This window comes from Chiloscyllium punctatum, chromosome 44 (genome assembly GCF_047496795.1).
Source record: "Chiloscyllium punctatum isolate Juve2018m chromosome 44, sChiPun1.3, whole genome shotgun sequence".
Lineage (NCBI taxonomy): Eukaryota > Metazoa > Chordata > Chondrichthyes > Orectolobiformes > Hemiscylliidae > Chiloscyllium > Chiloscyllium punctatum.
In genome coordinates, this window is record NC_092782.1 from 27,671,167 (window position 1) to 27,695,399 (window position 24,233).

Sequence of the window (24,233 nt, forward strand, 5' to 3'; positions counted from 1 at the left end):
CTGCTGCATCTGCTAATCGGGCATAGTATCCAGGCCTACATCCGGTCATAGAGCCATAGAGATGTACAGCACGGAAACAGACCCTTCAGTCCAACTTATCCAAGCCGACCAGATATCCTAACCTAGTCTAGTCCCATTTGCAAGCACTTGGTCCACATCCCTCTAATACCTTCCTATTCATATACCCACCCCAATACTTTTTAAACGTTCTAATCATACTAGCCTCCACCACTTCCTCTGGCAGCTCATTCCATTTATGCACCACTATCAGCATGAGAAAGATGCTCCTTAAGTGCCTTTTAAAGTTTTCCCCTCTCACTCTAAACCTATGCTTTCTAGTTCTGGATTTCCCCCACCCCAGCTATTTACCCTATCCATGACCCTCATGGTTTTATAAACCTCCATAAGGTCACCCCTCAATCTCTGATGCTCCAGGGAAAAAAGCCCCAGCCTCTTCAGCCTCTCCCTATAGCTCAAACCTTCCAACCCCGGCAATGTCCTTGAAAATCTTTTCTGAACCCTGTCGTCAAGTTTCACAACATCCTCCCAATAGGAGGGAGACCAGAAGTGCACACATTATTCCAAAAGTGTCGAATCAATGCCCTGTACAGTCATAACACGACCTCCCAACCCCAATCCTCAATGCTCTGACCAATAAAGGAAAGCATACCAAAAGCCTTCTTCACTACCTTATCTGTATGTGATTCTACTTTTAAGGAACTATGAACCTGCACTCCAAGGTCTCTTTGTTCAGCAGCACTCCCCAGGACCTTACTATTACATGTACAAATCCTGCTCTGATTTGCCTTTCCAAAATGCAGCATCTCACATTTATCTAAATTAAATTACATCTGCCACTCCTCAGCCCATTGGCCCACCTGATCAAGACCCCCTTCAAATCTGAGGTAACCTTCTTCGCTGTCCATACACCTCCAATTTTGGTGTCATCTACAAACTTACTAAGTATACCTCCTACATTCACATCTAAATGATTTATATAAATGATGAAAAGCAGTGGACCCAGTACTGATTCTTGTGGTACACCACTGGTCACAGGCCTCCAGTCTGAAAAGCAACCCTCCGCCACCACCCTCTGTCTTCTACCTTCAAGCCAGTTCTGTATCCAAATGGCTAGTTCTCCCTGTACTGCTTTTTGTTCGTAGTGAGCTCGGTTGGCCCTTTCCCACTCATTTGAAGAGCAGGTGGTTTTTCAAGTATAAAAGGGAAAGGGAAAAGCTACAATGATACAGTCACAGTCACACAGAATAATCATGAATAACATCAATTACAACTGTAATTAGAAAAGCAGCAGAGTTTGTTGACACTCTATAACATTCCCTGATGATGAATTCTTACATAATTGGTCTCGAAGTAATTTGCAGCTAGTACAGCAATAACAGCCATAACCAATATAATTAGATAGAAAAAAAAACAAGAAATGCATCTTTTGTTAGACTAATTATCATAGCACTCTTGTCTTAGATTCAGGCCTTTTACATTTAATATCTCCTCATCATGGATAAAATGTGATTATCCATTTTTACCCTCAGCAGGATGCCTTTATTAGGTATAATCAGGGGAGAAGGGGTATTTGCACACCACTCAAGGGCCTGACATTCTGAACAGTGTTGGGTCATAACAGTAGAGCACAATAGTAACTTCCCTTTCATACCTTGCAGATAAAAATCAAGTGTCAATTCTTGTACTACCCCACAGACATTTGTTCATACTGTCAATGCTGGCAGTGCATTAACATGAAATCTGTAGTTAACTGGACGTTGTTTTAAACCAGTTTGACTTTGCTGTATCCCATGTCAGATTCCACTGGATATGCAGCGTAATAATTGAAATATTAAGTTCTTAATGTTTAAACAAGCAGATATGCTGCTTACTCACGTTTTATTCATGATTAAAAGGTGCATAATATGTTATTCATGGAATGAATATGGGTATGAAATAGAGTAAATGAGGCTTTGCTCCTCAGTTCTGTGAAGGTGATAGTTTTATTAATAGTAAGAAACTCATGTTTTAAGCAATGGGTCACAACAGCACTTTCAAAAATCATTTGGCTTCAGCTGAATAACTGGATAGGCCAGCTGCTGAGATAATTGCTGAAATGTTTGCTAAGTTAAGCTTTCACAACTTACACAGAGAAACTAGAAACATATTCAGCACAGAAGAAAAGATCGATGCCAGCAGCTGGACAGTTTAGTTCTAATGGTTTTTAAACCATCAAAGCTAGAACGAAGACTCAAGTTGTTCTAGCAGTCCATTAGACATGGCTGAAAAATGCCCTGACCTTTTCTTAGAATTTAGTGCGCTATGTATCTTGGGGCCAGACAGAGACAATACGAATTGCATCTGGTAGATGTCCAGAAAGTTGCTGAAAACTTTGCCATCTAATAAGGCAAGTAAGAAATTTAAAAGAGTGAAAATAGGACTGATATTTCACTGGAGTTGAATGTCAGCAAGGGAGGTTGCTGGGGGGAGAAAAGGCTTAAATCTTTCTTTTTGATATTTTTGATCAGATTTTTCAAAATTTTCTTTATCATATAGTTAAGCTTGTTTCATTTTCTTTTGTGCAATAAACTTATGTTCTTTTGTTAAAAGTCCATTGGGAGCCACTTTTGAACATGTTCAGTGACTAATCACAAAGGTAACCAAATTGCAAAATAAACATATGGTTTATCAAGGTAGGCTTCACTCTGGGATCCAATTTGTCCAGTATTACTATCAGTTGGGATCATAACAGTACATTTCCAAATATTAAACAAGTTATAAAGACAACATTAATATTTTGAACAACAGTCTGTATCACAGAGGGGATGTAGTGGCATTAATTTTCCGTATATACTTACGGCATTAAAGAGCCTCTTATGTGGTCAATATAGGATTAAGATTTACGGTAATGGTTTAGACAACCAGTGTTGCAAGCCACCATTTTGGAAAAGGAGTTGAAATGAGCACAGGGAAGGAACTGCTGCCTCAGGACTGGTAGTCAGGATTTGGAGGTGCTGGTGTTGGGCTGGGGTGTATAAAGTTAAAAATCGCACACACCAGGTTGTAGACAAACAGGTTTATTTGGAAGCATTAGTTTTCGGAGCACTGTTCCTTCATCAGGTGGTTGTGTAGAATAAGATTGTAAGACACAGAATTTATAGCAAATGTTTACAGTGTGATGCAACTGAAATTATATATCGAAAAGACCTGGATTGTTTGTTACATCTCTCATCTTTTAGAATGACAGTGTTGGTTTCAGTCCTTTCATATGTAAATCCCAGAACTTTATATTAAAATCACATTGTGGGTTGCTGGTGCTAATTAAAGGGACCGCATGTCATTTAGGTGGCTAGTGCTTCAATCTACAATCTTTCACAAAACCAGCCAACGACAGAAGGCATGAAGTAGCTTCTGAGGATTTCTAGGGCTCTTGTGGCATAGTGGTAGTGTCCTTAACTCAGAGCTAAGAGGCATGGGATTAAGTCCCACCTCTTCCTATTGTGTATGATAGTATCTCTGAATAGATTGATTAAGTCACCGGGGCAACATGGTGGCTCAGTGGTTAGCACTGCTGCTTCACAGTGCCAGGGACCCAGGTTCGATTCCAGCCTTGGATGACTGTCTGTGTGGAGTTTGCACGTTCTCCCCATGTCTGCGCGGGTTTCCTCCGGGTACTCTGGTTTCCCCCCACATTCCAAAGATGTGCAGGTCTGGTGAATTGGCTATACTAAAGTTGTTAGGAGCATTAGTCAGAGGGGGGTGGGTTACTCTTCCGAATGTCGGTGTGGACTTGTTGGGCCGAAGGGCCTGTTTCCACACTGTAGGGAATCTAATCTAAAATATCTTGAGGGGCTCTTATGGTGCAGTGGTAGTGACCCTACCTCTGAGTTAGGAGATGCAGAGCCAAGTCTCACCTGTTCGAGAGGTGTGAGATAAGGCTGGAACAGGATACTGATAGGGAATGATCAGCCATGATCATATTGAATGGCGGTGCAGGCTCGAAGGGCTGAATGGCCTACTCCTGCATCTATTGTCTATTGACATTTAAGAGCCAACAAGTCTCTGTAAGTCAAGAACCCTCTATCAGATTCCACATCATTTGACACTAGAGAACACTGACAGACACAGTATCAGTGCTGCGATTACAACTTTGCACATCGTCGAGTGAAGAAAACATGAATATCAGAATGATGTAGAAGTAGGTTGGGAGTAAAGGACATTCTTGGACTGTGCAATGGGACCTTAAATTTACCTACACTGTGCTTGATCTAGAAGTGCATTATATTGATACTTCATTCTCTACTGCACATTTTACCAAATCTTACTCCAAAATATTAAAATATCTTTCAATTAATTTGTTATGTTGCCTTTTTAAAGCAACACATGCAAAAAAGTGAGTTTGTAGAATACTGGAAGTAAACCTTAATCCAAAGTTTGACGAAAGAACATTTTGCACATTTAGCATCCTCAGGAAGTGACAGTGTGTCTGTGACTCTGCCTGTTTTTAAATCAGAGCAGCTTTCAGCTATGTGGATCATTTGAAACACTGAGAAACATTAGCTTGTCAAGGTAAAACAAAGCTGACAATACAAAAACGTAATGCAATGGAAAAAACATTACTAAAATTTTTACTCTTCCTTTATTCTGGATTTCTAACATTAACAGGAACCACATTAAACAGGATGCTCACTGATTTATGGCTGTAATCCATTCATAAAGGGCATAATGATTCCTCTTCATGCTGATACTTGATTTTGTTATGAAATAAATTAGCAGAGTATCAGGATCCAATTGCATGGAATTACACCGTAAACTATACTTAAATGTAAAAATGGAACTCATTTTGATTTATCTCAATCTGAAACTTAACTCTACTATTTAAGTTACTTGAGAATCTGTCTTGGTTTGCCTTTAGAGAATGGTTTCCTAACATTTTGCTCATGTCGATAACTCTGGGCTAAGTGGCTGAGATCCAGCAACACACAAGCTAAATTAGAAAAACCACCAGGAAGCTAATCACAGGAACAATAATTCCTAGCAATCCATTAGCACATCCCACATGGTGTATCACTGACACAAGTTCACAGTGCACTTGGATAATGTTCACAGAAAATTTAATTGTCCGCTGCTTGAAGAAAATTCTCTCTTCAAAACACAGCTCCAAAGTATCTAGGTAACTTTTTACTTTTCATCCTTAGGTAAGAAATCCAGATTGAAGCTGAAACATGACTTACGGAATGGACTGTAATCTTCAGGGTGACCATCTTCAGTTATGGAACTGGAATGACTGATTTAAATTGGCTGATTAAGTGCGTCAAATTACAGGTAGCAGGCTAATGCTTCATTTTTGCAAAATTGGATTCAACGATTTATGAAACTATAAGCTTCAATGATAAGTCATTTACTATCTTATAAGCCGAAAATTGAGAATACCTTCGTGATAAGAGTACAATTCAATCAGCTAAATTACATTTGAGCATTAAGCAACTTGAAATGAAAAATTGTATTCTCAGTGATTGCATTTCGTTACGAAATATCAGCCACAATAATTATGTTTCTAACTACAACTTGGCAACATTCTGCACTGATGGAGTACAATGAAGGTTTACCAAACCGATCCCTGAGATGGAGGATTGTCCTATCAGGAGAGATCGAGGTGATGCGGCTGATATTCTCTCGAGCTTAGGTAATTTATTTTGAAGTACAGAAAATCATTATAGAGTTTGACAGAGTAGTTACAGAAAAAAAAAGTATTCTCCTGGCAGGGAGGGGGAATCCTGAAGGACACATTCTCAGAAGAGGAGGTAGGTTGTTTCTGACTGAGATGAGGAGAAATGTCTTCACTAACAGAAAGGTAAATCTTTGGAATTCTATATTCACGGTGCTGTGGAGATAGAGTAATTGATATTCAAGATAGAGATCGACAAATTTCTAGACAGTCGAGATTTAAAAGGATATTGTGATAGTGCAGGAAATTTATGTTGAGTTTGAAGATCAGTCAAGATCTAGTTGAATGGCAGAGCAGGCTTGAGGGGCTGAATGGTCTAATATGCTATGTTTCTTTGTTTCATTTTACAAACGAAGTTAATTAAATAGCTTGACAAATGGAGATTTTGCTTTTTGGAAGTGTATTAAACATCCATCCACTTTTGGGGAGCTTATAAGATTTTACTTTTGTCTGTTCAGCAAAGTAGCTAAAATTACCTGAGCCTGCCTTGTTTAAGGGTAGAGGGACCAGAATGATTTAGGATTAGGTGTAAAAACCTAATAGGCTGCAGAAAGAAACAAAAAGAACACAAGAACTTTGACCGTAAACCTAAACTAAATGTTCACTGAATCAGTTCAGGTTAGTGTATAAGTTAACCAGCTCATTCAGCCCGGGCATCCTGTAGATTGACCAGTTCTCTGGTGATACTTGTTGATTTCGCTAGTGGCAGTGACTGGATCAAATCAGATATTTGTAATTCGAGCAGGCCCTTTTTTTCTGGTGGAGGAAAATCACTCACCTTGCTCACAGTTCTTGCCACCAAATCTGACAGGACATTCACAGCTGTATGTATTCCATTTGTTCACACAATGCCCGCCATTTTGACATACATTTACATCACAGAAGTTCTTTTTAGCAGCACATCCTGTAATCAAAAAAGGGGGTACTTAAAATCCATCTTTTAGCCTTACCAGTGACACCGTTCCACTTCGAAACTTTCCTGTTACTTGCTGCCCATCTATTTCTCCTTTCAGAGACCATCTTTCCAATGTGGGATAAACTCTCTAAATGCAAGCTCCTCCCAGTTTATAAAGGAAGTGACTGTGCTGATAGCCAAGTTATGGAAACTGTAATAGCTTCATACAAAATGCACACGTTTAGGAGGATAGAAATGTGTTTTGGGTGATATCTCATTCTGCACCTTCTGTAAGACACCTGTTATTCAAAATGCTCAAAACAAATTTCTAATCCATGGTGTATTTCAGAGAAATCATAATTTTCCTTTTTCAAACCAATTTTTCCTTCCAGACACCAATATACTCATTTCCCATTGTTTATGATTACTATTTATCAAAAGGTTCAGAAGAGTTGAAAGTAGTAGATGTTCCAAAATATCACAAGAGCATTTAGATTAGATTAGATTAGATTAGATTAGATATTTGAAGAACAATAAAGGCCATTTGGGCCAACGAGTCCACCCATTAGTAACGAATTTCAAACCTGATTTTGTCACCATGTCCCCCAATTCGATCTTCCTTCAGAAATATGTCACTTACTTCCTGAATCTAGTTACAATGTTCAATGTGAAGTCTTTCACCTGGATATGTTTATACAATTTTATTATTTAGTAGTGAAAAAACATTCTCAAGACTTTCCTTTCTGTAATATTTGGAAATAACTTGCTTTCACTATTAATTGAACCATATCTGTAGGCAAAGCCATTGTTTTGAGTGCCTGCAGCCTAATTAATATTCATTAAAAATTCAAGTACAGAAAGAATATTAAGCCACTCATTAACTAAACGACTAATTAGGTTAGAAAGACAAGCAATAAAGTTTGCACTCAATATCCATTTGAAAAGGAAGCAACCAAAAAACTGCACATAAAAACTGAAAGATGCTGTAAATCAGAATCAAAACAGAAATCAGTGGAAACACTCAGCAGGTCTGGCAGCATGTGTGGAGAGAAATCAGAGTTAACATTTCAGAGTGAATGACCTTTCCTCAGAGCTGATGTATAACTGCACATCACTGGCGAGACGGGTTTCTTCTGACCACTTCTGATTTCGTATTGATCCACGAGTAAACTCTGCACAGTGCAAACTTTGATCATACCTGCGAGTGTGCCGTTATTGGCTATGAAACTAGCCATGTCAAGTTGCTTGCTGTCAATGGTCAAATATCTCATACATCCCACAAATTCCCGATTGCGCACGGGAAAATCTTCAGGCAGATTGGGGACACCACCAAGCAGTAAAGGACCTGTCAAATCCAAAGACCTAAAGAGGACATATAGATAAATTCATCCTCAGCTTCAGGTTACTATCACATAAGTAAGGGTGCGGGGGGTGGGAAGAAAAGCTTAAGTAATGCAGCAGGCTTAAAAACAGAGATAACTAACACAGTGATTGAATGACTATGTCTTTCTGTTCTGAGCCATCACAAAAATTGAGAGGGTGTGGGGCAGAACTGGGATACAAGGAATAAAAGGCTGCTCTCACAAGGAAGAAACGTCATTTTCCACAATGACACAAGGGATCAATTACATTTACAACAAACACTTAAATAGTTTTTTGAAAGTCATTTATTTGAATGATAAGGGGATTAGCTTGTAACTAAATATTTATTGGAACCCACTTTGCAATCTCATTCTCTGGTTCTCACTATTTTAGTCAATAATATAGTTTGGAATTTAAGATAAAATTACTTAAAATATAAATGTTCACAGGCAATCTCAATCAATTTACAATACAATAGAACCAGCAGTGCTGTCTGTAACATTTTAGGCTTTAAACTAACTTTTACGCTTTGAACTACAGCAATAATGGCCAATTACAACACTGGTATCTACAAGTGACTCTCAACAAGAAGGGGCCATGCACTAGCAGCCAAAGTGCTACTGAGTCACAATGCTCACTCTTTTGTGGCCGAGCAAAAATAGTTTTGTTCTGCCTGCAACTCCGTTGGGTTAAATTACCAAGAATTTAACAAAAAATATTGTACTCATGGCAGTTGATATGGTTTATGGGTGATTTGATCCAAGTTTTCAAGATATAAAGGGAAGTGACTGGGTAAATCGGAAGTATTTCCACTAGTTGGGGACTCCAGAACTCGATGTCTCAGCATAAAAAACAGCAATACGAACCAGCAGTGAAGCTGAAGTAGCAATAGATGACAGAAGTTTTGAACTCTATCCCTCAAGCACTAAGTTAACACTAAATTAACATTAATGTTAAATTTGAGAATGACATTTTCTGTTAATCAAAAATATTAAGGGATAGGAGGCAAAAAGTTAGGCCAGACAACCTAGATTTCCCAGAATGCTGGACCAGGCTTTAGGGGCTAAATGGCCTCCTTCTGTTCCTGTATTTTTATTAATGCACTATTAAAACAGTATTGTTCTGGCAATGGGCGGAGTGGGGCGGATGGAAAAAAATAGTGCAGGTGGAGAACTGCGTGCCCAATTAAATCACAAACAGGATCAACAACAGATTCCAGCTTGGACTTCTGATCTGCAGAGGAAGCCAAAGAAAAACATTGCAATGGTACTGTTGGAGTCAGCACTCCAGACCAGAGTCGAAAAAAAAATTAAAATAGACTCAAGCGCCACTTCTGACCAGTATCCAGTGATCTAACGATCATTGCTGGGGGATACATGCATGGTCAGTGGAAAAAGTTAGGTCGATGTTTGAAAAGGTGACTGCCCCTCACAGAGTCATAGAGATGGACAGCACAGAAACAGACCCTTCAGTCCAACTCGTCCATGGCGACCAGATATCCCAAATTAAACTAGTCCCATTTGCCAGCATTTGGCCCATATCTTCAAAACTAATTCACACTAAATTAACATTTACGTTAAGTTTGAGATTGAGATTTTCTGTTAACCAAAAATATTAAGAGATATGAGGCAGACAGTTAGGCCAGAGAATCTAGATTTTCCAAAATGCTGGACCAGGCTTTAGGGGCTAAATATCATATTTACACTTGTAAACATTCAGTTACAAGCTAATCCTTTATCATTCAATTAAACGCCTTTCAAAAAAATTATAAGTGTTTGCTGTAAATTTAATTGATTCCTTGTGGAAAATGATGTTTCTTCTTTGTGAGAGCAGCCCTTTATTACTTGTATACCAAAGATAGTAACCAGTTCTGCACCACGTCCTCTCAATTCATATACTCATCCAGGTGCCTTTTAAATGTTGTAATTGTACTAGGCTCCACCACGTCCTGTGGCCGTTAGAATCCTTACAGTGTGGAAACAAACCATTTGGCCCATTGAGACCACACTGATCCTCTGAAGAGCATCCCATCCAGACCCACCTCCCTACCTTATCCCTATAATCCCACATTTCCCATGGCTAAACCACCTAGCCTGCACATCTCTGGACACTATAGGCAATTTAGCATGGCCTAAATCTAAATCCACCTTACCGGCTTTGGACAGTGGGAGAAAACCAGAGCACCCAAAGAAAACCTACGCAGACACAAGGAGAACACACAAAAATCCAAAGAGACAATCGCCCAAGGGTGAAAGGGAACCCAAGTCCCTGATACTGTGAGGCAGCAGTACTAACCACTGAGCCACCTTGCTGTCCTAATCTGACGAATTGCACTTTGGATGAACTCATGGAAGTGTGTCTGTGATTCCTTCCAAACTGGACCTCATCAAGAATCAATGCAGGTAAGGAAATGAAAGCTAGGCTCTTGTATTCCTTATCAAATCTTCTAAACGTGGTGTTGGTCAGGTTTCATGGTCAACTTAATAATTACTTTGGTCCATTTTTATGAGGGCTATTATTTTCTAATGTCATAACAATTGTAAAAGCTGTAAACCTAAAAAATCAGGACATGAAGGTGTGTGTGGGTGGGCCTACAAAGTCAGTTTGCACATTGGGTCATGACTTTTAAACAGATTTTTAAATCAGGAGTCAACCTGAATGAAAGACCAAGGTGAGGGGGAAGGCAGGAATGTGGAGTTGAGGATTATCAGACAAGCCATGATCTCAATGAATGGCACAGCTGACCCAATGGGCTGAATGGCCTAATTCTGTTGATACGTCTAAAGGTCTACAGTATCAAATCGCCATGGCTGTGTCTCACCATCTAGGAAAGGGATCAAACAAACAGATGTCAGGTGCTGTCAAAAAAGAAGGGAGAAAATGTTAGAAAACGGGTCATCAAGGTTGGTCCTACACTTCTTTCCACGTAGTTAGTTAATTATTACGACTGACAGAACTAGGAGCAGGTCACCTGCCTAGCCACAGGCCAGGACATAGGCAAACAATGGATTGGTTGAAAAATAAATATAAATTCTCTTGCACAATTAAATTCTATTAGAAGTGATTTTCTGTAACATTGAATGGAGTTGATATTTGTCCTCTTAATAAATTTTGGGAACTTCTATTCAACCAAAATAAGGAAAGTATAAATCCCAGGACCTGATCTGGTATATACCAGAACTTTATGGGAAGATCAGAAAGTGATTGCTGGGCCCTTTGCTAAGATATTTGTTTAATCGACAGCCAGGGATAAGGTGCCGAAGACTGATGTGGTGCCATTTTTTAAGAAAGGTGGTAATGAAAAGCCAAGGAAGTATAAACTGCTAAGTTATTGGTGGGGAAGTTATTGGAAGGGATTCTGAGTGACAGGATTTACACGCATCTAGGAGGGCAAGGACTGGTTAGAGACAGTCAACATGGCTTTGTGTGTTGGAAATCGTGTCGCACTAACTTGATTGAGTTTATTGAAGAGGTGACAAAGAAGATTGATGAAGGCAAAGCAGTAGACGTTGTCTAAGTTGACTTCAGCAAGGCATTTAATAAAGGTCTGCATTTGATTTATAGGGAGAGGCTGAATAGGCTAGGGTTTTGTTGCCTGCAGGGTAAGAGGCTGAGGGGTGACGTTATAGAGGTCGATAATGTCAAAAGGGATGTGGATAGGGTAAACAGTCAAAGTCTTTTTTGTAGGGTGACGGTATCGGTTTAAGGTAAGAGGGGAAGATTTAAAAAAGGAACTTGGGGCAAGATGTTTTTGTGCAGGGGTGCATGTATGGAACGAGCTCCCAGAGAAGGTGGTGGAAGTGAGTACATTTACAACATTTAAAAGGCATCTGGATGGGTACATGAATAAGAAGGGATACGGGCCAAATGCTGGGAAATGGAACAAGGTCAAATTGGATTGGGATCTCTGGTTGGCACGGACAAGATGGACCAAAGGGTTTGTTTCTGAGCTGTATGACTCTATGACTCTACAAGTATAAATAGGTAAATGAATTTGATCTTACTTCTTTGATCCAGTCTGTGTTCCCTGAGCAGCACATGAATAGTTTCCAATACGATTCCCAAATCGCACAGATACTGCAGTATCACAATCATCAACAGTAACTACTGCAACCTTCTCTCCCGATGGCCCATGAGGAATACCTAATCTGCCAATATTTGGCTAAACAAAAGAACAGGTCAATTAGTCTCTGCAGTGAGGCTAGAGGAGAGACACATTACTCTTTTTCAATTACCCCTGCTATATTGAGCTATGAAACAGAACAACATGGATACATTGAACACAAGAAGAATTTTATTTAAAATTAACAATGAGTTTGGGCCTGTATTGCTCTACATAAATCTGGACTAACCGTAAGAGAGTGCAAGCAGCTGCAAAGTCTTTCCCCATCAGATGTACAGAGCAAAATCCATCACCAATGTTTTTTGATGCTTACTTAGAAACCTGCTATTAATCAGCCCATGAGTGGTATTTACAAGAGTTCTGGGCCCAATATGCTTTCTCCCTCTTTGAAACAGGCACATATACAGCATGTATGGTGATCAAATGATAGTAGAACATTTACCTATAAAATCTACTGAAGTAATTTGTTTGCTGTACTTCAAATGAAAAAGCAACAAAAACAGTTCCAAGTTTTAAAAGGAAGAGAGGATTTACTGAAATCAATCCTCAACAGGAAGAAATGTCAGATTAATTGTTTCGTACCTTGATAGTTATGCACAAAACCTCAGTTACAGTCCATTTTTAAAATGCCTTGATCTGGCCATGCGTGTCGATGGAAAAATGCAATATTGTATTAACAAGGGATGATTGAATCATGGACCACATATCAAAGGCTGAACAGCTTCTTAAAAGACATTTCAATTAGAGACCTACTATGTTGTTTGAGGCAGCCAATTTCCTAGCACACATGGATATCAATCACACTAGACCATTTCATGGACTCAAACTTTTATTTATCCAAATGCAATATATACTTACATGCTCATCCCACTTACTGATTCCAGATGTTTACATGCAGGTTAGCAACACTGAAGGCTCAGCAACTCTCAAGAGTGGACAAAATAACTTTGAGATTTAGTTCTGTGGATAGGCTGCCCACCGATGTCAATTATAAACCCACTGACTCCCACAGTTACCTTGACTACACTGCCTCACAACCAGTTTCCTGCTAGGACTCCATTCCATTCTTCCAGTTTTTCCATCTCATTTGTTCCAATGATGCCACCTTCCACATATATGCTTCTGACATATCTTCCTTTTCTATCAACTGAGGAACCCCACCATATGACTGTCAGCACTCTCAGCCATGTCTGCCCCCACTCCTCCCCACTTTCCTAGAACAATAGGGTTCCTCTTCTTCTCACTTGCTATCCTGTTAGTCTCTACACTCAAAGGATCTGTCTCTGCTGTTTTCGCCACCTCCAGCAGGATATCACCACCAAACACATCTTCGCCCGCCCTTCCACAGTTAGTATTTTTTCGTGGATTTCTTTCAATCCAGTCCACTGTATTCACTGCTCACAATGTGCTCTTATCTACACTGAGAGTGGGGTGGGGGAGCAAACGTAGCCTGGATTGTGGCCATTCTGTGGAACAATGCCACTCTGTCAGAATGATCCTGACCTTCCAGTTACTTGCCATTTCAATACAGTACCCTCCTCCCAAGCTAACAGTTCAGTTCTAGGCCTGCTGCGCTGTTCCAGAAAAACTCTGCACAAGCTGGAAGAGTAGCACCTCATTTTCTACAATAGGCATTTTACAGCCTTCGGGACTTATCACTTATCAAGTTGAACAATTTCAGACAGTGAACACTGTCCTCCATTTTGATTACTGTCCCCTTCCCCCTCCACTCTCTTCTCTGCTCTGGCTTGCTCTCAGCAGAACAGACCCTTTTTCTATTGACATCTACCACCAACACAGGTCTGTACCAAAACTCCTCCACCACCGTTAGTGCTCTCAGTATCTTGACACCCTCACCAACTGTTCCACCTCCTCCTCCTCCCTCTGTCAACAGCATGATAATTTTCCAGTCCCTTCCAGTTCTGAAGGAGAGGCATATTGAACTCGAAATGTTAACTGTTTCTTTTTCCACAGATGCTAGCAGACCTGCCGAGTTTCTCTAGCATTTCTGTTTCAATTTCCGATTTCCAGCATTCGCAATATTTTGCATTTATTTCACGATTAGTATTTAAATTGATTAAATTGCAGTTTGGTAGTGTAGAACATTAGCAAAGCTGACACTTCATCCATGATCACTGGGTCACAAAACTGAACGAAGCTGACTGGGAAGGAGTCCACAATGTCCACTGCTATCAAACAAATTGTGATCCTGAGACTCAAAGAAGTAGAATCTAAGGAGCATCTGAAAAGAGAAGTGAAAGGTATGGGAATGGAGAGATGTAATAACAGAATTCTAGAGATTGCGCCACAAATGAAATGGGTAATGCACAAGAGGGCAAGATTGGCATAGCACAGATATCTTGTAGTGAAAATGCTGCAGAGAAAGAGAGGATGAGGGCACAGAGGAATTTGAAGACAAGGATAAGAATGTTAAAATTGAGGTGTTGTGCAAATTGGAAGTGAACTTGTACCAGCGAGAGTACGCACACACATATATACAGAGGCTACCCTCATGTAGATACTGTAGGCCCATACTATCATAGCAGATCACTGAACTCAGGTAGAGAGAACCATTGTGCTGGCATTCCAACTCACCAGGCTATATTAGCTGATGCTTAAGAAAGTTGCTGCGACCATTTTCTTTAAATGTAGCAAACTACAGGCCTATTTGAACTCGTGTGGGAGCAGAACTCCATTCTTTGGTCCAACTGGAAGAGTCTCTCGTTTTGACAATACTGTATGTAGTTTATTGCATGTAGCAACAAGTTACAAGTTGCATTATTATGATAGACATTGCTACAGAGGCATTTAGGTGACCCAGAGAATTTTAAGGTTTCACTCCTTCGCGATTTCAAGCTATTCTGCAGCCAAGTCCACGTGACATTATCACTAATAGTTGGTGCTGATGGCAGTGCTCAATATTAACTCTTTCAAGAACATTATGAACCAGATTGTTCTCAAAGACAACAAAATCAAGTTCATTTTGCAGAGCTTTAGTTTGTAAATGGAAGTGCCCACAGTATCTACATGGCCTTCCTCAGCCCAAATGAGTGCCATTGTTTGGTCTGTTGATCATTATTGGGTCACAGCAAGGTGAACTTTTGCAGAAAACCCAAGTCCAACTGCTCTGCTAACACATGATGAGACATCAACGAACTGTGTTAAACTAAGATGCAGCAACCTCTGAGCGTCAAGTCAACTAGCAGCTGATCCAAGAGCGATCACCTATATATTCATCCACAAAGTATTAGCAAGTGCTGCTGCAGTTATATTTTGAACCAATTAGAAACTGCATTTGAAGTGCTACTGACATTGTAGTACTTGAAGGGTTAAAGGTTTCATGTCAAAGATACGTTCTAAGTGGCATTTTGTCACTGCATTAATTGAAATACAAAGTCTGCACCACCTAATTCAAACCTCAGCCACTGATAGTTGTTTTGACAGAATTGCAAACATTCTATTTTTCCACAAGTTCAGTGCTATTTTGTATATATATTCAATTGGCCACTAGCTTCAATCACCCTACCTGGGCAACAGAGTCAGTTCACACACATTCAGCTCACAAAGTCTCTTGTATTCTTAAAAGACATTCATTCACTTAAATCTCAAAACCTTTATATGAGATTGGCCCTTTTACTCAAACTGCCCCAAGCTCTGGCAATGCCACATGATGTTTATTCAGTCTCTGACATACTTCATCAAATCCAAAACGTGCAGCTGTCCACACACTGACTAAGAGTTGTTACACTGATCGTGAGATAACAGTAGCAGCAGCAAACAGCCAGTGTCAGGATTGGGCCTTGACAGTTCCATTTCCAGGTCAATGATCCATTGGTCCCAATTATTTGCAATACTGGTTTAATAAGTTACAGCTCCTAGCTCCAGCAAGTTCAGAATATAAATTAAATGAAAAAACTCACTTTCCATAAAAAAAAGGAACCAGAAATAGCAGGGAAGGTTTTAAGAGAATATTAAACATGGCAATTCGCACTCCACTGCTCTCAGGAGGAATCGTCTCAACAGCAGAAAGGTGAAAGTGCTGAGCAGGAAAGGTTAGAAGGCTGCAGACGGAGTCAAAGAAAAAGGATTTTAAGAAACAACTTTGGGAGGTCGAAAAGAACAGGACAAAGGGTCTCAACAGAAAATTTTAATAACATTGAGAAATGAAGGGAACAAAAAACAAGCAGTCACCGAGCTATCAGAGAGAATCAGTGGCTGTAGAAGGAAGGTGATGTTAATTGGATGTTGCAAACACTTTGGAGGAGACAACGCAGGTCACCGATCTAGATCAGCTGAACTCTGTAAACAGTTTGCACTGGGAAACCAAGGAGGAATGAACTGTACAGTCAATCAGTGGCTGAGGTGATTAAACTGTGGGTTAGAGACTCAGGAACAAAGGGGAAGATACAGGGCCCTGAAAGGCCTTGCTGCTGAGGTTAAAGAATGTCATGACAACAAACCAAAGTGCTGTAAGTAGATTACTAAAAATTTCAACCTCTTTATCCTTCTTGAAGACACTATTTTACTACACTATAGGTGCTATACAAATACAATTTATTGTTGCTGACAACTAACAGAACAATGAGACTGAAGATATTAGATTTTGCTAGTGAGGGCAAACAAAAAAGTTGACAAAGCCAGGGCCAGACATGGAGATGCAAAGAAAGATAGCGTTGAGTTTGCAAACATTATACTGTTGGAAATCTCAACTTGTCTTGATATTGACCAATCTGAGTGTTTGGCAACTGGTGTTAAGGTCTCTGCTGGTTAAATTATTAGGATTATGGGGCGGGTCTTACTGTTAAAGCAACATGCATATTTACCAAAATTCAATTTAGCCACAGCATCAACATACCATATTTATACATTTTTTTGTCCTAAACCAATCATACTTTTAAGAACTCACTGGATTTACATTTGAATTATCTACCAAATACATAGCAGAAACCGGCCCACAAATTGAACAATTTAATCTGTGAAGTTGCTTTCCTTCAGGCAGCTATTGTTCTCACAGCACAAAGCATTTCTGAGCTGAAAGGTGCAGAGAAAATCCAATTAACAGGGCACACTATGACTTGCCCGAATTCAGCAAGATCCCAATGCTTCTTCCTTGATGACAAATCAATTGTGAGGTAATGAGTTTTAACTGACCATCCAAATGTATATTATGTCTTTATTCTCACATTCAGCAGTAACACAGTATGCTGCAGAGTTGATTGATAATAATGTTGATATCAGTAAATTGCCTTTTGCTTTGGTGAATCATCTACTTTGGTGAGAAAAATACAAATAAATATAGACGTTAGAAACTAGATTTCTGAGGCACTGGGTCTTAGTCAAATTATGGAAATTCATATGCAGGGGTACATCAAGCAGTTAAGAAAATAAAAGGTATATTAATTCTAATTGCAAAGCCATTAGAACACAAGAATAAAGAAGTCTAGTACTAGAGATGGAGCAAAACCTGACCTTTGCTTGAGAAATAAGGCAAGGTAAGTGACTGTAATTGGGGAAGCATTTTGGGACCAGTAATTATTTTAATAGAATTATGATCATGTTTTAAAATAATTATGGAAAAGGATAGGCTGTGTTAAAAAAGTTCAAATTCTTAATTGGAGCAAGGCAAATTTTGATGGCATGAGACAGGAACTTCTAAGAATTGATCAGAGTAGACTGTTCATAGATAAGGGGACAACTGGGAGGCTTTCAAAAGTGAGACAACAAGAGTTCAGTGGCAGTATATTCCTGTTAGCATGAAGGGTAAAGCTGGTAAGAGTCAGGAACAATGGATAAATGAAGATATTGAGGCTCTGGTCAAGAATAAGGAGTCATACATTAGGTATAGACAATTGGAATCAAGTGAATCTCTTGAAAAGTATAAGGGGTATGGGGCATTCTTAAGAGGGAAATCATGAGGGCAAAAGAGATTTAGATTTAATTGTCATGTGTGCTCAAGTACAGAATCATAAGTACAGGAATACAGTCAAAGCGTGCATTATGTGGAAACATTATACAAGAAGATATGAGACAATCTTGACAGAGAAGGTTAAGGATAACCTAAAGGGTTTCTCCAAGTTCATTAAGATCAAAAGAGCAACTAGGGAGAGAATAGGGCCCCTTCAAGAAAAATGAGTTCATCCAAGTGTGGAACCACAGGAGAGGGGAGAGATACTAAACAAACATTCTGTGTCAATTTTTACTGTAGAGAAAGAAATAGAGGCTAAGTAACTCAGGATAATAAATATTCACGTCTTGAAAATAGCTCATTACAGAAGTAGCAGTGCTGAAGGTCTTAAAACACAAAGGTGGATAAAATCCCCAGGACCTGATCGAGTGTTTCCCAGGACCTTCTGGAAAATCAAGGAAGAAATTGCAAGGCCCCCAGCAGACATATTTGTGTCATCTACAGCTACGGGTGAGGTGCCAGAGGGTGACTAATGTTGTGCCCTTGTTTAAGAAAGGCTGCAAGGAGAAGTCTAGGAACTACAGGCATGTGAGCCTGATATCAGTGGTGGGTACATTGGTGGAGGGGTTTCTGAAAGATAGGATTTACAGGCATTTTGAGAGGCAAGGAATGATTAGGAATAGTCAGCGTGGCTTTGTGCGTGGGAAATTATGTCTCACAAATTTGAATGAGGTTTTTAGATGTGACCAACAAAGATTGATGAGGGCAGAGCTGCTGTTTACGTGGACTTCAGTGAGGTCTTTGACAAGGTTTCGCATTCCAGACTAATTAGTAAAGTTAGATCACATGGGATTCAGAGAGAGCTTGCCATTGGATACAAAATTAGCCTGATGGTAGGAGACAGAGTCGTGGTGGAGGGTTGTTTGTCAGACTGGATGCCTGTGATGGTGTTCCACAGGGATCGATGATGGGTTCACTTTGTTTGTCATTTTATATAAATAATTTGAATGAGAATTTAGGAGGAATTGTTAGTAAGTTTGATGATGACACCAAAATTGGTAGCATAATGGGCAGTGTTGAAGGTTATCTAAGATTACAAAGGGATTTTGATCAATTTGGCCAATGCGCTGAGGAGTGGCAGATGAAGTTTAATTTGGATAAATGTAAAGTATTGCATTTTGGTAATACAAAGAAGGGCAGGTCATATACAGTTAATGGTGTGGCCTGGGGTCATGTTGTCAAACAGAGAGCGTTGAGGTACATAGTTCTTTGAAAGTTGCATCACAGGTAGACAGGGTAGTGAAGGAGCAGTTTAGCATGCATGCCTTCATTGCTCAGACCACTGAGTATTGGAGTTGCAACGTCCTGTTGAGGTTGTACATGATGTTGGTGAGACCAATTTTGGACTTATTGAAACATATGAAATTCTTAAAGAGCTTGACAGGTAGCTGCTGGGAGAAGATTTTTCCTGACCACAGTCTAGAATTATGGGTCACATTTCAGTAACAAGTTTGGTAACCACTTTGAATTGCGGTGAGAAGAAATTTCTTGGCCCCTATGTGTGTGAATCTTTGGGATTCTCCATCTGAAGGGCTATGGATGCAAAACTTTAGAGTGTATTTAAGATAGAGATCAATAATTTTTGGAGACGAAGGAAACGAGGTGATATGCAGATGCAGCAGGACAGGACGAGATTAGGGTTAGGGTTATGAGCTTTGTGAATTGCAGGACACCCTCATCCCCATGTTCTTATGTGAAACATTCCAAGATTTAAGTAGCTGCAAAGATGAAATAAACTCTCAATAACAACTTCAATACAATTCTGAATTGTACTCAGTGAATGTTATTGAATAGCTGATCTGAACACAAAGCAAAGTAAGTTTGTATTATCAGTTATTTTTCTGTTGAATTGAAATACTACAGAAACTGTTGAGAATTTTATTTGATATGCCTGACTGAATATTCCAAGCTGAATGGTTAAGAATGGGATACTGTTGCCAGAAAAAGAAAAATTGCGATGTTGGGACCAGATAATTTTCTGCTCTTCATGGAGTAAAATCTTGTAATTACATGTGGAAATTTGTTCGCGATTATTCTCTCATAGCTAAAAAGAACTTCAAATTATGTTTTCCTAAGCCAAAGCTTTAAAAATGTTATGCTTTCACCAAGACTGTTAGAAAAAAACTTTCATTTTCTTTTCACATAACCATTTTCTTTTCAGGTAGAAATACCATCAAGATACATTGCAACAGGAGTAGAGGAGTTTGCCACGCGAGCAGTTTGCCTATGATGTCATGGCTGATCTGTGACTAATCTCCACAGAACTATTGTTCCATTTCACCAAACACCTCTCATCAATTTTAGATTTTATATAAGCATCTAGCATCTCTGGCCCATTGTAAAAAAGAATCCTGACCACCTATTGCAGAAGTCTTTCTTAATATCAATTCTGAAAGGCCTGGCTCTCATCTTTAGGCTATGTCCTCATGTTCCAGATACAGCCCCATCAACAGAAATATAGTTTCTCTCCATCTATACTCATGTGCTCCCATTAGTTTTTTGGAAACTTTAATCATACTGCCCATTAACCTTCAAATTCCAGAAAATACAATCTCTCTTTGTAATTTAAACTTTGGAGTTTAGTGTCATTCCAACATTCAATGACTCTCCAACATTCTTACCAAGACCAACAGATGTGATGCCAGATCCAAATGCAGTATTCCAAATGTTACCTGACTAGGCTCTGTACTGGTGGTGAAGCACAACTTCTATTCCCCTCATGTTCTCGTCTTCTCCCAAAAAAGCCAAATTTCTATGAGCTTTTTGTTTATTTGCCATACTTGTCCATGGCATTTTCATGAACCACGCACAGACTCTTAAGTTGATTTGTACTGTCACTGCTTAATTATTTAGAAGACACTCAATTCATATTTGTTCCAAAGTAATTGACCTCATATTTACCCATATGGAAATCCATTTACCATAGTTTTTTTCGATTCACTCATGGGACATCGGAGTCACTGGCTGGCCAGCACTTATTGCCTGTCCCTAGCTGCCCTTGAATGGAGTGGCTTGCTAGGGAACTTCAGAGTGCAGTTGAGAGTCAACCACATTGCTATGGGTCTGGAGTCACATATAGGCCAGTCCAGGTGAGCTTGGTAGATTCCCTTCCCTGAAGGACATTAATGAGCCACTTGGCTTTTTTCCAACAATTGGCAATGGTTTCATAGTTATCAGAAGATCCTTAATTTCAGTTTTTTTTATTGGTAAGATTTAAACCCAGGTCCTCAGAAATATTAGCTGTGTTTCTGGATTAATAATCTAATACCACTAGGCCATTGCATCTCCCCCGCCCCCAACCCACCAGTTTTGTCCATTCATATTCTCATAGTAGCTCTGTAATTCTATACTGTTTACATAGTCAATATGTTATACAGAATGGAAATAATTCCTGTATTTAGCTTGAAATTTCATCACATCACCAGCAGAGGTTAATATTTGAAGAAGCCTTGCTTGAGCAGTGATCACTATCTAGCTTTCAACAATACCCATATAACCAAAAGCTTCAAATACCTGCTGCAGCCACCAGCACAATCTCTTCCTCTCCAGGTCTCATATCTAATATCATCCTCAGTTTGTCTTTCACCAATTTTAAACTCCAAGAGCAGCACCAGTACTTCACCGATTTGCCAAATGTCTTGTTTTATTCTTTAGCCTTGGCAGTATCTTGAACTATGTGACTATTTTCTTTCACTTCTGTTTCTCAGTTTAAAAACTATTTCCCGAAACCAGAGCAATGGATGATCATTAACACTATCTGAGGAAGTTACATTTATTACTTGTGTTTGTGAAGATGATACAGTTGCTGCATTGCAGAATGATAGAAGTTTCTGTCCACAATATTTGAAACGCTACATTCCCAATCTTTGCCTTTCAAGCAATGGGAGGATACTGTCAGCAAAGAAAAGAAAAACAACAAGAGGAACTAATTCTCCTTTCCCTCATTTACTTTCAGGCACCTCTTAATGATTAGTTTCTACTTAAACTGGTGCAAGCTTGAGATTCAGGGCTTCTGCCTCATACGTCTCAGAGTACGCCTCGGAATGAAACACAAGAATTACAATGGAAAGAGACAGATCAAATATTTTAACAAGCTCCCCCACAGAAAAGAGAGAAAGGAAATAAACTGTGGCTATAATCAACGTTGTTACCTGATATGCATGCATACCTGGTGCTGAACAACATAGCAGTACTGAGCCACAGATGATGTAATACCATGCAAAATCATTGTATTCTTCCCAGTAATTACACCAGCATTCAAATATGAATGGATACAGCTGGAAAGTACCAATTTTTCCTGTTACAAAGCTAAATTCCTGGGACACAGTTATGAATTCTGTGAAACACATTATCATAATCCTTTGTACTACTGACATATTTGTTTTCAGTATTAATTAGAGTTATCAATATACTATTGTAAAAGTGATAATGTGATAATGTAAGTCATCCTGTCAAACTACTCTGCAATAGGAGAAAACTGAAGAACATTCTGCCACCAGACTTTCCTGGCGATTCAAAAATACTCAGTCTGCATTGGAGTGTGTGTTAAATATTGAGAAACTCTGACTGAATTGTCAATTAATAGTTTGAAGGAAAAATATCAATTCCTCAGAAAATTAGAAAAAAAAGAAATCAGATAGCAAAACTGCAATCCACCCATTTCTGGTTTTAATAGAGACAGTTTGGGAACACAGATGAGACGGTGAGCGACCAACCTTCTCTCAAAGTGGGTGTGGCAATCACTCAAACCATTTAAGAAGCTGTGTGTCTTAATTTTATTTCAAGGTTCTTAGGAACCCCAGAAACTGGAAGGAGGGAGAAATGCTGGATGCATGTTCCTTCACCAACACCCCTACCATCTATAATTGAAACCCTTACCCCAACAGTGTCCCACTTGCCCCTCAAACCAATACTGAACTTGCACAAGAGACACTTCCTGTTCATTTCCCAGCCTGACAAACAGCAAACCAGTCAATCTGGTGGACTGCTGGCTGGAAATCCGTTTAAAAAAAAGTCAAATAGATCCTGCTGTTAAATTCCACAGGCCCCAGATAAAACCTATATTTCTGGGTTACTGTCCAACTCTTCCTACACTCTACCCCTCCTCTTTTCCCAACTCTATGTTGTCAGGCCTCAAGTCTCAACATCAGTGCACTGTATGACCATCACACCGATTCTGATAATGTTCTCTCTTTACTTGTGCCCTATGGCAGTCCACAGAGAGCAATGCAGAATGAGAGTCGCAACAGACTTTTCTTCCCACAGTGAAGACCCCCAAAGGATCAGCTCCACACTAACTTACAGATGCCCAAGTGTTGACTGGAAGAAAACACCTCCAGTTTTGGGAATAAACTTCACCTTCAACTGAGAAGCACAAAGAATGTGCCCCTCCTGAATCAGAGCACTTCTCCGTCTCCAGAAAGACTGAAACAAGAACAACTTGCATTTTAAGTGCACCTTTGACGTAGGAAAATAGTCCAAGACATTTCACAATTATCAATCAAAACCTGACACTGAATCACAAAAGTAGACATCAAGGCAGATGATCAAAAGCTGGATCAAAGTGGCAGATTTGAAGAAGCATCTTCAAGTTGGAGAGACAGTTACAGTGACAGAAAAGTTTAGCCAGGAATTTTCAGATTTTTTTCTTCAGGGATTCCAGGAAAGTGTATAACTACGTGCTAAAGATTACATGAATCTGAATAACAAGTTAAGTGTAGACCACAAATAAAGAAATAAGAACTAAAGTTGAAAGAAGCTGCAGAATCTGAAAAATTCACCAGAACAGAACAATGCAAACAAAGAAATAAGAAGGTGGAAAGGGAAAAAGAAGCACATGAATATTAAGTGAGAAAACAAGAATGAAAGATGAAAATAGGAAGCCTTACGTTTATTCAGTAGCTTTTATATCCATTGCATGCTCAAACGCATTTTCTAGCCAATTAATTATTTTGAAATGTACTACTGACTGATGGTATGAAAGCAGAATAGGAATTTGAACCAACTTTTAGCTTCTGAACCTCATACCTCTGGGAAAACCAGCATTGCAAAAGATATATGTGCTGCCCAAACTGTCATCACTGTATTGTTTCATAGCACTCTCAGGAAGCACAAGAGAATTTTGAGAGTTCTGCTCTTCAAGGATAATAGACACATTTTT

The 24,233-nt window shown here is 39.4% G+C and overlaps 1 protein-coding gene across 4 annotated transcripts in view; it reads right to left on the reverse strand.

Annotated features, from left to right (window-relative positions):
* celsr1a (cadherin EGF LAG seven-pass G-type receptor 1a) overlaps positions 1-24,233 on the reverse strand; it is a 310,556-nt gene that overhangs the window by 60,455 nt on the left and 225,868 nt on the right. For all 4 annotated transcript variants that reach the window (XM_072562553.1, XM_072562552.1, XM_072562551.1 and 1 more), the window contains exons 7-9: positions 11,990-12,147; positions 7,822-7,985; positions 6,507-6,632 (exon numbers count right to left, since the gene is read on the reverse strand). In XM_072562553.1, coding sequence (XP_072418654.1) covers positions 6,507-6,632; positions 7,822-7,985; positions 11,990-12,147 — 448 coding nt within the window. The remainder of the gene's footprint in view (positions 1-6,506; positions 6,633-7,821; positions 7,986-11,989; positions 12,148-24,233) is intronic.